At 35.4% G+C, this 14,593-nt stretch overlaps 1 protein-coding gene across 7 annotated transcripts in view; it reads right to left on the reverse strand.

Annotated features, from left to right (window-relative positions):
* Positions 1 to 3,006: 3,006 nt before the first annotated feature.
* PCLO (piccolo presynaptic cytomatrix protein) overlaps positions 3,007 to 14,593 on the reverse strand; it is a 361,820-nt gene continuing 350,233 nt past the window's right edge. For all 7 annotated transcript variants that reach the window (XM_068669948.1, XM_068669944.1, XM_068669945.1 and 4 more), the window contains 3 exons: positions 10,466 to 10,600; positions 9,701 to 9,846; positions 3,007 to 3,420 (listed from right to left, as the gene is read on the reverse strand). In XM_068669948.1, coding sequence (XP_068526049.1) covers positions 3,280 to 3,420; positions 9,701 to 9,846; positions 10,466 to 10,600 — 422 coding nt within the window. In that variant the 3' untranslated portion in view covers positions 3,007 to 3,279. The remainder of the gene's footprint in view (positions 3,421 to 9,700; positions 9,847 to 10,465; positions 10,601 to 14,593) is intronic.

Here is a 14,593-nt window from a genome sequence, read left to right on the forward strand (position 1 = left end):
AATACCTCTGCTATTGCCTCCCTGCAATATGCATCTTTGAAACGACTATAGAAATGTGCGAACTCATTAATAATCAATCACTCAGAAATGATAAAAGCTCTTGCCACATCTAAGCATTTTTGGCCAGATAACAGAAACAAAAAATAATGAGAAAAAAAGTGAAAAAAATATACTAAGATATATACAAAAAAGTAAAAAAATACTAATAGTCCTTGTTTGATATTTTTTAAAAAACATTGTCACAAGAGAGTTTTTCCTGACTTCATTCATAAAACAAGAAAAAAGGAAAAAAAAGCATTCAAACATGAATCTGTGTTGCATAGTGTGATTCCAGTACAACCTAGAAATTTGGTCAAAAAAAGGAACTTGGCACAATTTGAAAGCATCCTCTGACCACTGAATGATGCTGCCTCAGAAAAGAGAGAGTGTGTAGGCCCAGGTCTATCACTAGCCTGTCCTATGCGACATCAAAAGAGCCCTATCCTTGCTGCATCTGGCTGAGGCAGTGCCTCATTCCTTTGCTTTTCATGATGGGAATCCAAAACTACCATTTCAAAATCCAGCAACATATTGTGTATTATTCATAGAATTAATAATGCTTGAATTAAACCAGTTGCTGACAGCTGCTTAGCAGGCAAAGGTAGTTGTTCCATACAGCCACAGCTATACCAACCAACACAACTACTTTATAAAAATATTTGCCACATTTGTATGTGTGTGAGAGCAAAGCATGCCGGTCTGCTTTCTCAATTAAGAGTGATGATTACAGGCTTCCCAGTAAGGCAGCGAGATAGTGCTCATTCCTGCTGGAAATCTCCATAGCAACTACCAGAATGACTTTCTGTCTTTATAATAAATCTTAGCAAGAACAAAATTACCAGCAGTTTGCACAAAATTGCACACCTCATGGCTTGTACTTCACACAGTAATTGAAACTGGACTGTTTTTTTTTTAAAGCAAAACAAAGCAAACAAACAAACAAAAAATAATCCTACACTATAGCCATCAGTAATGCAAAATAACCCACCAAAAGAGCAACACATCAAATATATCCACATATGAATTTTTGGTTTGATTGGGGATTTTTTTTTCTTTTAAGTATTTATCATCTTATAAAAACATACACAACATCAAAACATGTAGGATGTTTACAATAACTCCAGATGACTGTTTTAAAATATATGAGAGGTAGGGTATACATATATTGGTGAAAGCATAAAATTCAACATTAAAGTACACATCCCAATTCCACTGTCAGTGATGTTGTGTTTTCAAGTTATCACATAAAGTTTAGATATGACTGTTCTGCTTGCAAGTCAAGCAGGCTACCAGAGGATTATGAACAAGTTAATCGCAGTTTTCTTGGTGTGTGTATCCTTAAAATTTTCCATTTCTTCTCATCTTCCTTTTTGATGCTGTTAAGCTGGTAAAGATAAATCAAAAACTGTATGTGAAGAAGTGTCTCCAGATTAGTGTGGCTTTTTTGTGGCCACACTTCTGAATGAGTTGAGCCTTATTTTTCCCTTGTTTAAGTATATATTATTTTCCAAAATAATATTTTCAATTGGTCTTGTACAAACTGTGGAAGTGTGCTACATATAATAATGTTCAGAAAACATATGAAGACATACATTAAATGATTCGTGAAATGTCCTTATTGGTCAAGAAAAACAAAAGACTGAAGTGCAGAATTTAGGTAATTTTCTTTTTAAATATGCAAAGGTCATGAGGTAATATTTCAAGGGAAATCACTTTCTAATGAACTGTGAAATATTAACTGACTTCTGAGTAACGAGGGTAACAAGGGAGATAACAGTATATTGAATCTATTTTTGTTTGTTTGTTTGCTTGTTTGTTTTTGTTTTTTAAATGCTACAGTTTCAGGAACGTAAGAAAAAAGCTCTCCTTTCTTCTTCAGAAATGGTAAGAAGGAAAATGTAACACATAGACTAAACCATCCCATGCAATAGTTTTTGTCCAAAGAGAGCTAACTGCTCAGTTGCAAACCCCTGAAAACAGGACTTTGACTGTGGAAGTGTTGATAGTCTTAAGTGTTGCAAGTTACCTTCCTATTTACTTCTTTCATAACTCAGTACTCAGACATTCACCTGAGATAGTAATAGGATATTCTCAACTCTCCTTAATGCAAGAGCTTCCAGGCAGTAACTGTCCTTGTATCCCTTTCCTTAGATTTGAGGCGTTGTTGAGGCACAGTGGGTCTACTGCTCCAAAGTGCCTACAGGATAGTCTAGAGTTCATTATCTATGTACAGGTTTGGAATAAGACTGATTGCTGAAAAATAGAATAACTACTTGGAATAGTTGTGCTAGTCCCCAGTGCTTAAATCTCCTCAATTCCAAACTTTGTTAAAGCTGCTGATTCAAAAGGTAAGGTGAAGTACAGTGACACTGACATCAAAACAAGATTTTTTCTTCCTGATGTATGCCATTTTACATCTTGACATTTCTCTTTAAAACCACATCCCAAATTATAGACCATTCGTATAGTTTTTGTTTTGTTTTGTTTTGTTTTGTTTCCATTACATTCTAGGACAGTGGTTTATATCAATTAATATACAGAAACATATGAAACAATTGGCTATAATTCTCCACAACATAGTACTTAAAGGAAAAAGAAAAAAGGAAAGAAGTAACATAAAATAACATTACCACTCTTACAAACACCTCACAGTTTGTGTCAAGTGGCATAATCTCACTACAGGAAATTATCAGAGATCTTAAAATGCAGACAAACAAGTTTGCACTTCTGATAAGTGAGATTTGGAAAGTCAGTCACCACAGGTGCTTTTGCATAAAATGATCTCCTTCTGGTTGCACAGGAAACCAGACTGCTCTTTCCATCACACTACCTCCAGCTGCAGATGAACTCTGCATTAATACCTGCCTTTCAGTCTTCATTATTTCCTTCACAGTTACTCTCTTCACAAAGAGTCCAACAACAGAGAGCCCTCATAGCAGTCTTCATTTCAAACAGCCTCACTTTAACTTCTGGGCTCATTTTGTTGGTGGTTTGTTTTGTTGGTGGTGTGTTTTTTTGTTGTGTTTTTTTTTTTTTTTTTTTTTTTTTTTCTTTGCTGTTTCTTACAGCAAAACAAGTGTACTAGCCCTCATTTAAGTGTACTACGTAGTCCAGAGACTGCTCTTTTCTACTTTGTATTCTGAAAGACTAGCTAAATACAATGATATCAAACTGTAGTCTTGGAGTGATGCTGTTTATAGCAGACACTGAAGGTTTTGTGCCTCAAGCAGACAGCTCTGCTCAGTGTGCTTGTGTAGAGCTGACCAACAGTTTGTGCCAGTTTACTATTCTTTTCCTTAGATCCACTTTGTCAAGCCAGATATAAGCTTCCCCAATCAGTGTCTTTTTCATAAACTTCCCTCCATTGGAGACAAGCAGAATCTGGGAAAATAATCATAATAAAAAATATATAGTTATTAGTGTGCATAGTAACATGGTGTATTTGTTGACAAACACGAAAGATTCAGCTCTGATTAGGCTCTGTTTTGGTACCACAGATGACGATACAAACACTGAACACAACCTTTCTTGTATGGTCATCTTCCCAACAGAAAGGAAACCCAATGAAGGTTGAACTTTCCCCTTCTTTTTTATTGTCATGGGATGTAGCAACTAGAAGATAGTCTTTAACTTTAGTGAGCCATTTGTTCATCTGCTGGTTGCCAAAGACAAACATGAGGTCAATTATTTAGTTACAGGTTAAAGCTTTTTGGAGCCATTGTACCACCCCCTTTAAAATCATGGATGTTAGAGGGTGTGCTATATATATACTATAACTCAAAGCAGACTAGCATGTGAGAAAGTCCAGAGTTCTGGCTTCTGATGTGAGTAAGACATCCTAACTAAAACCCAGAGTTGCTCTGGAATCTCATCCCTGCTATGTGCAGGGATGCCCAGCGAAGTTGTTGATGCCTCTTGCCTGGAGATGTTCAAGACTAGGTTGGACGAGGCCCTGGGCAACCTGATCTAGTGGGTGGCATCCCTGCCCATGGAAGAGGTGGAGTGTGTGGAACTAAATGATTTTTAAGGTCCCTTCCAGTCCAAGCCTTTCTATGACTCTGAGATTCTGTGATTCTGTGTTCTACAGTGTGGCCAGCAGGACTAGGGAAGTGATTGTCCCCCTGTACTCAGCTCTGGTGAGGCTGCACCTCGAGTGTTGTCTCTTTGTCCCAGTCTAGTTTGGGAAGGACATTGAGGTGATCAAGTATGTCCAGAGAAGGGCAACGAAGCTGGTGAGGGGTTTGAAGAACAACTCTTACGAGGAGTGGCTGAGGGAGCTGGGATTGTTTAGCCTGGAGAAGAGGAGGTGTAGGGGCAACCTTATTGCTCTCTACAGGTACCTTAAAGAAGTCTGTAATGAGGTGAGGGTTGGTATATTCTCCCATGTGCCCAGGGATAGGATGAGGGGGAATGGGCTAAAGTTGTGCCAGGAGAGATTTAGGTTGGATATTAGGAAGAACTTCTTTATGGAAAGGGTTGTTAGGCATTGGAATGGGCTGCCCAGGGAAGTAGTTGAGTCACCATCCCTGGAGGTCTTTAAAAGACGTTTAGATGCAAAGCTTAGTGATATGGCTTAGTGGGGGACTGATTAGTGTTAGGTCAGGTGTTGGACTAGGTGATCCCAGAGGTCTCTTCCAACCTAAATGATTCTGTGGTTCTGTGAAAAACAGGTGACCAGGTCTAGTCAGCATGGGTTTATGAAAGGAAGGTCCTGTTTGACTAACCTGATCTCTTTCTATGCAAGGTGACCCACTTAGTGGATGAAGGAAAGTCTGTGGATGTTGCGTACATAGACTTTAGTAAAGTGTTTGGCACTATTTCCCACAGTATTCTCCCGAAGAAACGGGCTGCTCATAGCTTGGATGGGCAGTCATTTCACTGGATAAAAACTGGCTGGATGGCTGAGTCAAAAGTGTTGTAGTGAATGGAAATAGAGTTGGCAGCTGGTCACAAGTGGCATACCCCAAAGCTTAGTACCGGGGCCAGTTCTCTTTAATATCTTTATTAATTATCTGAATGTAGAGGTCAACTGCACCTTTAGTAAGTTTGCAGACAGCACCAAGTTGGGCAGGAGTATTGATCTGCTTGAGAGCAGGAAAGCCCTGTAGAGAGATCTGGATAGGCTGGATTGATGGTCTGAGGCCAAATACCAGGTCCCGCACCTGGGGCACAACAAGCCCAGTGCAACACTACAGGCTGGGAGAAGAGTCGCTGGAAAGCTGCCTGGCAGAAAGAGACCAGGGGGGAATTGGCTGATAGTTGAATATGAACCAGCAGTGTACCCAGGTCACCAATAAAACCAATGGCATCCTGGCTTGTATAAGAAATAGTGTGGACAGCAGGACTAGGTAAATAATTGTCCCCTTTTACTCAGCTCTGGTGAAGCTGTATCTTGAATACTGTGTTCAGTTTGGGGTCCCTCACTACAAGAAGGACATTGAGGTGCTAGATCATGTCCAAAGAAGGGCAACAAAGCCAATGAAAAGTCTGAAGAACAAGTCTTATGAGGAATGGCTGAAGAAACTGGGGTTATTTAGCCTAGAGAAAAGGAGGTTCAGGAGAGACCTTATCACCCTCTAAAAGTAAGCTCTGGTGATATGTGTCAGTCTCTTCTCCCAAGCAACTAGCAATAAGACAAGAGGAAATGTCCTCAAGTTGTTCCAGGGGAGGTTTAGTTTGTATATTAGGAAAAGTTTCTTTACTGAAAGGGTTGTGAAGCATTGGAACAGGCTGCCCAAGGACGTGGTTGAGTCACCATCCCTGGAAGCCTTCAAAAGATGTGCAGATGTGGTGCTTAGGGATGGGGTGTAGTTGTAGAGTTGGCAGTGCTAGGTTAGCAGTTGGAGTAGATGATCTTTTCCAACTTAAGTGATTCTATGACCTGATTAATTCTTTGGATTTATATGTTCCTTTTAGGTGTTTATGGAAAGAATACACTTAATAACAGATATGCTTCAGAGGGGTGAGTTATCAATCAGATAATTTCTAGCATTTATTAATTTTTGATTAACCAAATTAACAATCTCAATACTTTTATATTTTATCAACTGTTTTCCAAAAAGAAAAAGAACTTATTAAAAATGGATATCCATGATAGGATTAGCAGCAGGTTAGTAATATTCACAGTCACTGAGCAGGGCTCAGGCAATGAGCAACTGAGGTAACTGATAATAGTAGGAGGCTATCACCCTCCATGTGAACCAGCAGGAGAGAAAATGGGGCATTTTGTTGCTTGGTTTCATATACCTAGGCTAACAGCAGAAGAATGGCAGAACTGAAGAAGTTTGTACTCCACAGAGATTTTCAAGACCATACACTACATAGACATTTAACAGAACAGTAGAGCTAGAGTTTCTGGTAATCAAGAATATTAACATTTCTGAACATTTTCCATTGTGATTTGGGAAACTAAGTAAAAAAATGCAAACTTTTCAATAGAAAGAAATAAAAAATAAATAAAATAAAAATTAAAAAAAAAAGAAAAAAGAAAGAGGGAGAAAGAAATTTACAGTCATTTTCCTGGATGAGTTTCCCAGTTCACTGGCCACTTTTAATATCAATTGGCACATAAGATACTTAGCTTGGACTGAGACATCCATGTGTCTCAGTCAACAGTTTTGATGAGGGAGGACCAAATAAGGGAGCAACAGGCACAGAACTATTAGAGAACCCCGCTGCATTCATCAGAAAGCCTGTCTCTGGGGAAACCAGGTAGATGTGTCTTTTACTAGCGGCTTTCTATGTCACTTGGTTCAGTGTCTCCTGAAAGTGTGGATGGACCAGAAGCTGGCAAAACATCTGTGAAAAACATTCTTCTGTTTTTTGTTTGTTTGTTTGTTTGTTTGTTTTTATTACCTTTACATAGAACATTCTGTAATTCTAATTGCAGCCAGCTAGTCAGCCAGAAGCCAGCTAGGAATAAGGCAAAGCATCCAAGAGCCCAGTGCTTTCCAGAAGGGTCCCAGGTGGGTTGCCAAGGAACAGGGAAATCAAGAAAGTGAGCTGCCAGGGGCTGAGGCAAATGCCTGTCTGAAACTTGTCAAAATGTTTTGATTCTGTCACATCAACACTTTTGGGACAGAAAAAGTTTCTAACAGAAATTTTCTGTCACTTCTGTCCTTGATTCTTTTCTCCATTCCTCCCAGCTGGATCCCTAAAATCTGTCTTCTTTAGATTTTCTTCTCTTAGCATTGTTTCTTTCCTGCTCTAGGCTGTAAATTCCAGCCTTGTTATCCTGATTGAGCTAGTCTCAATTTCTAATGCTCAAATGTTTTTTTTGTTTTTTTTTTTTTGTTTTTTTTTTTTTTTATTCCCAATACTCTTGACCAGCCAAGTCTAGCTTTTTTTTTCTCTCTCTCTTTTTTTTTTTTTCTTTCTTTATATGATTACCACGTTCAGTTTCCTCTTATTCCCTCTCCCTTGTCTTATTTTCTTCCCCTATCTCCTAGCTCCATTTTTGTTCTCTACATTCTGTTTTGGTTTCCTTTCCTTCTTGTCCAAATCTCTTTTGACAATGTGCATCTCTTTGACCCTACATATTCATCACTCTCAAATTCAGCATTCAAATCAGCCAGTTTCATGCTTTCCAGTAGGAACAGATTGACTGATAAGCATGATAAATATATAAAACAGATGTACTGAGTCAGACCAAAGATCTCTTTAGGCAAGTGTTCTGCTTCCAAAAAATGTATAAGGCAGTACATTGCGTATGCACAGTAGAACAATCATGTAGTGGAACATTCCCAAGATACCTACTATGTTCTATGGATCATTGACTTCCTGACTCACAAGTAGCATGTTTGTGTTAATAGTCTACAACAATTTTTTCCCATGAATTTGTCCAATCATTTTCTCCAGGTACTTTGTTTCATGAAAACATTTAGCATTCAGAGTAACTTATTGTGATAGATTTTACAGCTCAGACTCTGAGCTGCATGAAGAAGTAACTTCTTGTTTTGAAGTTGCTGTTTGCTAGTTTTTCTTGAGACCCTCCAGTTCTGTACTCAGGGACACAGGGACAGAGAAAGTGAATTTCCATGACAGTTATATAAAAGACAATTAAAAACATAAAGCCTTTTTTTTTTTTTTTTTAATATATATATATATATATATATATATATATATATATAATATATATATATATATATATATATATATATATATATATATATTAAAATACTTCTGAGGAAATGTGCTAAATCTCAGGCTGACTGTTCCTATGGCTACTTTCCTAGTATACCTTACTCCTTAACAATTTGATAGCTCTTTTTCCCTCAGGACTCAGTTCTTCTTTATTGTGTTCAACCCTTTGAACTACCACTGGAAGCATAGTTTTTACAGGAATGTTAGCTCTTAAATTTTGACAAGACTTTATTGATCACTCTGGATTTTCATGTTTAACATCTAACATCTTTAATAAATATACTTAACCTATTTAATCAATAAGCATGTTAGAATGCCTTAACACAGGGAAAACAGCATCTATTTGTGTTGGTGTCTTTTGCTAAGCAACTTCCATTTTAGTTTTAATTTTAACAATGCAACCAATAAGCATAATGTAGGCATGTAGATATCCAATCTAAGGTTAGTAATCAAAACCTATTTGTCTTGTTTAAGTCAGTCATCCAGATTTAAAGGTATACCTGGCAGATGCTGGTACACCCAACCATTCCCTCCATTTGTTTTTAAGATTTGTCCATCATCTAGAATTGTCTCCACTGACTAGATGAAGCCTGAGTAATTGGTTTAGCTATCTACTGATGTGAAAGTTCATGAAAGTAGATAAAGTGAATCCTACCCCTCCAAATAACCATATATAACCAAGTGATCAAATCTGCCTTAACACAATAAGCACTATTCCTGAATTCCCACCTAAGTAAATAAAATAAAATAAAATAAAATAAAATAAAATAAAATAAAATAAAATAAAATAAAATAAAATAATAAAATAAAATAAAATAATTTGATGTGCCACAGACAAAAAATACAAATACACAGAGCTAAATCCCCTTTACAAACATACACAGGGAATATTTGCTTGGCATAATCTGTGATTCTACAATGTCTGAATTTATTGTTGTATTATTGTGTCTGATTCTAGGCACCACAACCTTTAAAGATGATGATGAAAGAATGAAAAAAAATATTTAAGAAACATACATATCTAAGAAATCTGGATTATTTAGTCTAGAAAAAGAGAGAGGAGAAATATTTCTGTATGTAGACTTTTTTTTTTTTTTTTTAATAGAAAGAATGGTTATCCATTTTCCTGTGTGCTCTGTGAGGATACTTAAGGATAAGTAAGCCTGAATAAAAATAGGGCATATTTAAATTAGATAATACACTAAACTTTCCAAATACATAGAAAAATATATTTTGGAAGACATATATAATTTCCTTCTCTAGGGGTTTTTAAGAACAGGTCAAACCTTAAACTTTCAGATTTGGTCTGTAAATATTCTTCCTTAGTGTGGGAGGTGATGGATTAAATAATCATATTAAGTTTCCCCCCTCTTAATATTCTCATTATTACATAATAGTGTTATTTCCTATGTAATTTTTATCTTTTCAGCAGACAACTGGGATAGGAAATTGATCTCAAATGCCCATAACACAGCATGGACAACATACAAAATTAGGTTTTAATAAGATGCAGAATTACCTGAAGAGAATGCCCAGCAGGACTCAAACTAAATCTAAATGTTTCATTGAATGAAGGCTCTCGGTCATGCCTGCATACTCTGGTTTTCTTCTTAATTACTCTCTTTTGTGTAGAGATGTTGACAACATACAGCTTCACATACAGGTCTGTGGAATTCAACAGCAATTCAACAAGTTAAATACAAAACCTTCTAAATAAACTTTTTTGTTAATGATTTCAGTGCAGGGGGAATATTGAGAAGAAACTGAACAAGTTGCTCTACAGAGCCATGTTCTGGCCTCATTTACATTGTTTAAAAATGGATCTACCCTACTAAATCCAAGGAAATTACTTCGTGTTTACAACGTTGTCATAAAAAGAAAAAATAATTTGCTGTCTTCATGTGTGTATGAAAATATTATTACTAACATGTTTTTAATTTTAGTAAGCTTTTTCAACAAAATACAAATTTTCACAAAATATCATTGTTCTTTTATAACCTGAGGAGTTACCATTTTTATTCAAGTTAAAGAAGGATTTATTTTTAAGAATCAGAAGTACATTAAAAAGATTAACTTCTGAGAGTTAATTTGCTTCTATGAAATAATTTTACTTTCATTAAGGTTATTCATAGGAGCAAAGAACACTTCAAAAGATATCCTATGGAATATATCATACTGATTAGAAAGCAATTTTCTTTCCCAATTTAATGGTGTTGTTAGAAGACTTCAGATACATCCTACTTAATGTTTTAATAGTACTGTGAAGTTGGTTTCTTTGTAATACCTGGTAGATGATCTGGAGATTTAAATTTGTATGTGATATTTCTGCACTGAAGGATTTCTACTATCAGCTGTTCTCCATCTGTCTTCATTTCCTTTTTTAATGCAATCTTGATTTCACCCATAACCTGTGTTTTACCTGGAAGATCAGAAAAAAAAAAAAAGAAAAAAAAAGAAGAAAAAAAAAAGAAAAAAAAACTCATTAAAGTAAATGGAAAATGAATGTACCTTAAATAACGTGGAAAGAGGTCAAAATTTCTGTTTCGTTGTTGGTTTGGGTTTTGATTTTTTTTTTTTGTTTGTTTCTCCATTTTTGTTTTGTTTTGGTTTGTTTGTTTTATGACAGATTATATATTTAGGAGTATTAAGATAATGTTTTGCTAGGATAAACAAATTGTAGATACATGCAGTACACTTGCATAAACATATTACGTGCTTCAGAATGTATTTGCTTTGGAGGAGCTTTGTTCAAAAGAATATAAATTTCACTGAAAGTCATAACAAGTTATGTAATGATCACTACAAATCACCTTTTCAGAAGACTTTACTACAAGATTCAGAAGTTATCTCATTTTTGAAACAAACAAACAATATTTAATACAGTGTTGAAAAGTATTCTGAAAGGCAATGAATTAAGACAGTGGTGAAGTTAGCATTTCACCTCCTTCCTTGTATGGAGCAATATTATTTACATAATTTAAAGGAAAGTACTCACTGTGACCTTTAACTAACTGATTTTTTTTTATTATTATTTTTATTTCTTATGGGGGCAAAAATACAAGCCCATTTTTTCTACAGTGTATGGATATTTCTCAAAATCAGTCCAGAGATAGAGATAGGCACAGAATGAAATTTAGGCAGATCTGTTTTGCCTTTCCCCTGCAAAACTATATCTAGGCCAGACAGAGCACACTAGGACTACGTTCTCCAACTGCAGTGGTACAAGCAGAGCCCAAGTCCGTCTTGGACTATAGACATCACAATGCCATCTATAATAGCATCATGCCGTAATAGCGTCTATGCTCCTATATCTATATTTCTGCTACTGTAAAATATTTTTTCACCTCCCTCTTCCCTTTAGACATTAGTGGAAAAACAGTCAAGCTTCTGGAAGTCTTTGGGATCTAGTTTCTGGTGACAGCATGCTGAAGATTTAACTCATTACCAGGAAATTCTGGATGCTGGTTCCAAGATGTTGCAAGGAGCAAAGCAATTCTGAAGAAATTAAGTAATTATGATACATTTGAAGAACCTTCTTTCTTAAAGAGTAGAAAGCTACCAGGCAAAATTTAGAGATTACTTGCATGTATCTTAAGTGCATAACCAAATTTAACTAATCTCTCACTAAAGAATCCAGGTGCTATTTCACAGATATCCATGAACAATTGTACATTCTGTTTTTCCTCTATAAAATATTTTTGGGGATCATGAAGAAAAATTAATTACAAATAATCACAGCTACAACCTGGCCCCTCAACCTTCCTCACAAATTGAAGCTGGAATCTGACTTAGTTACAGTCAATAACAAATTTGCAATTGGCTTTCAGCTGGATCAATGTTTCACCCATAGTCTATAAGGTGGAAAAGAACCTTTTAGTAGGCAAGTGATTCTTTCATTATATTTAAAATTCAAAAAAAAAAAAACTTCCTATATGTTTGAACATGCAGTGGTAGGATTTTCCTTTCTGATATGTGCTTGTGCAAAGAGAACGGAGTCTGCAGCTTTTGATGGTAGCAACAAAGATCGTTGGGATCAAAAGAGGGAAGGCTAAAAATGTCTGTTTTTCATTAATTGGTTCCATCAGGTGTGTCATCAAGTTTTAATGCCCTTGCTGTGGAAAATGCTGAGTGCCTCATGGGTCTAATCTGGCTAAACTGTGGATTTTGACTGACTGGAAATGGATAGAGGAAAATAAATAAATAAATAAATATAAAATCCTCTGCATTGTGGATAAACTACTAAATAACACTGTGATATATCTGACTGAAAGATACTGCATAAGTATGCCTCTTTAATCAATATCAGTTCCTGCACTGACTCCAATGACTGACTTTGAAAAGACTCCAGCATAACCTAATGTTAGTTTCAGGCAATCTATAGTTAACCACAGCCTTCCCTAAGAAATTTTCTAGGGTTATTTATTTTACCTTATTCCCTCTTTGTCCTTTAAGATTTAGTCACAGTATTTGATAGGATATCTTTCTTGATTACCTTAGCAACTTTTTTTTAAAATTATTATTTTTATTTTTTCACTTACATGTGCTTTCAACCTAAAATGAGATAAGGTAGGTAGGATGCTATCTGTGACTCTGAAAACTAGAAAAAAGGAGAAATGCTAAGAATGTGATTGAAAATTCCAGTGCCATGTCTCAGTATGTGGAAATTTTCCATAGATTATTCTGTATCCCCAGATACTCTTTATGACAAAAAATCCTGCTGCACTACTTAGGCCTCATGGGGAAAAAAGTGATCTCCAGCTGTGAGCACATGAAGCATGATAGCTCTCTTGTGATTCCATACTAATTTTAATTTATCTCACAGAATGCAAGGAAAAAGCCTTGCCACCAGCTTTATGATACATTGCACTAAAATAATCCACCACTTTAAATCCTAGCGGAATTTTGAATAGTCAGGAGAAATTCATCTTCCTTCCACTCCTTGACATTTTTCCTCTTTTACATGTACTTTCACAATGTCTGTCCTTTGACAGGTTCATAAGAGTAACTCAAATCTACATTGCTCTGTGGATTTGATTCTTTACAACGATATATATTATATAGATATGTAATATACATACATTATTTATTATAAATATTAAAAAAGAATATATATATAAGAAACAAAATAATGAGGGAAAATGTTAATATAGGGCTGTTTATGAGCTGTTGAGAGAGTTCACAGCTGGCCAAGGTGGACTTTGGCCAGATGAATGCACTTTGACTGATAAAGCAGAAATGATGTTGCTTGGGATGTCATGTAATGTGATGACCTTGAGGATTACACTGGTAAGAATAGCTCAGAATGTAGTGCTCAGGTGTAAGCTTTTGTATTTTTCTATAATTTTAGAAAAAATTACTAATAATTGATGTATGAATAGAATTTATTATGGATATTTTGCTAATGATTGCATGATGATAAGCAAATGCTACAATTTAAAAAGCATTTAATATCTTTTTACGAAAGCACTAACATAGCTTTCTAAAACAGTGGTAAAACATTTAAAATTTCAATATTACTATTTGCTTGAAAAAAAAAAAAGAATTACAGATGAAACAGGTGCAAACTAGGATTATCACAGAGGCTAAGAACCATATAATAACATATTAAAAAAAATGCTTTCTAATATAGCCAACAGTCAATTGCTGGAGGGAAAAACAAACAAACAAAAAGTGTAATTGCTTTACACAAACATATGATGGAACAAATATTGACAGGGACAGTCTATATACAAACTGATTTTGTGTTATGTTTTACATTTCACATACTTATCAAACACAAACTTACTGATATTAAAGCAAGAAGACAACAGTATTGTGTTCACTTTAGGAACACATTAACAGTAGCTAAAAAAGTGTTCAAATACATAGCTATGATTAAACATTTCAGTAGTTTTTCTTTTTTTTTTTTTTAATATATATATATGACAGAACACTTCTTTTTAAGGGACAGAACTTAATACAAATCCATTAGCAATTAAAATGGTTAATTAACCAAATTACTACATGGTATTTTGAGAAGCTTAGAGGTTTGAATTTGCCATTGGGATGGAAAAACAATCTGTTACTCTTGCAGAACTATCACACTCCATGCTGTCAAAGGTTAACTAGTTCTGTTATTAGTCTTAAATGACTACTTCTGTAAATCAAAGGATGTATCACTGTGTACTGCTGACCATCGCTATTTGAAATTTAGTAAAAATCATAAATTAAATTTCAGCTTCCAGGGATTGATTACTATGGATAGTGCTGCCCTAACCCTTTGATCATATGCCTGCTGCCCACCCAAATTACCTAAGACAGCAGTAAATAGCTGTCTTCCATTGGTCCATGTTATCAAGGCTCATTCAGCAATACATTTAAATGACCAGATAAATTTCACTGGCATGAATTTTGTCTGGTTTGATTGTCTAAA

The sequence above is a fragment of the Anas acuta genome, chromosome 1 (genome assembly GCF_963932015.1).
Source record: "Anas acuta chromosome 1, bAnaAcu1.1, whole genome shotgun sequence".
NCBI classification, from domain to species: domain Eukaryota; kingdom Metazoa; phylum Chordata; class Aves; order Anseriformes; family Anatidae; genus Anas; species Anas acuta.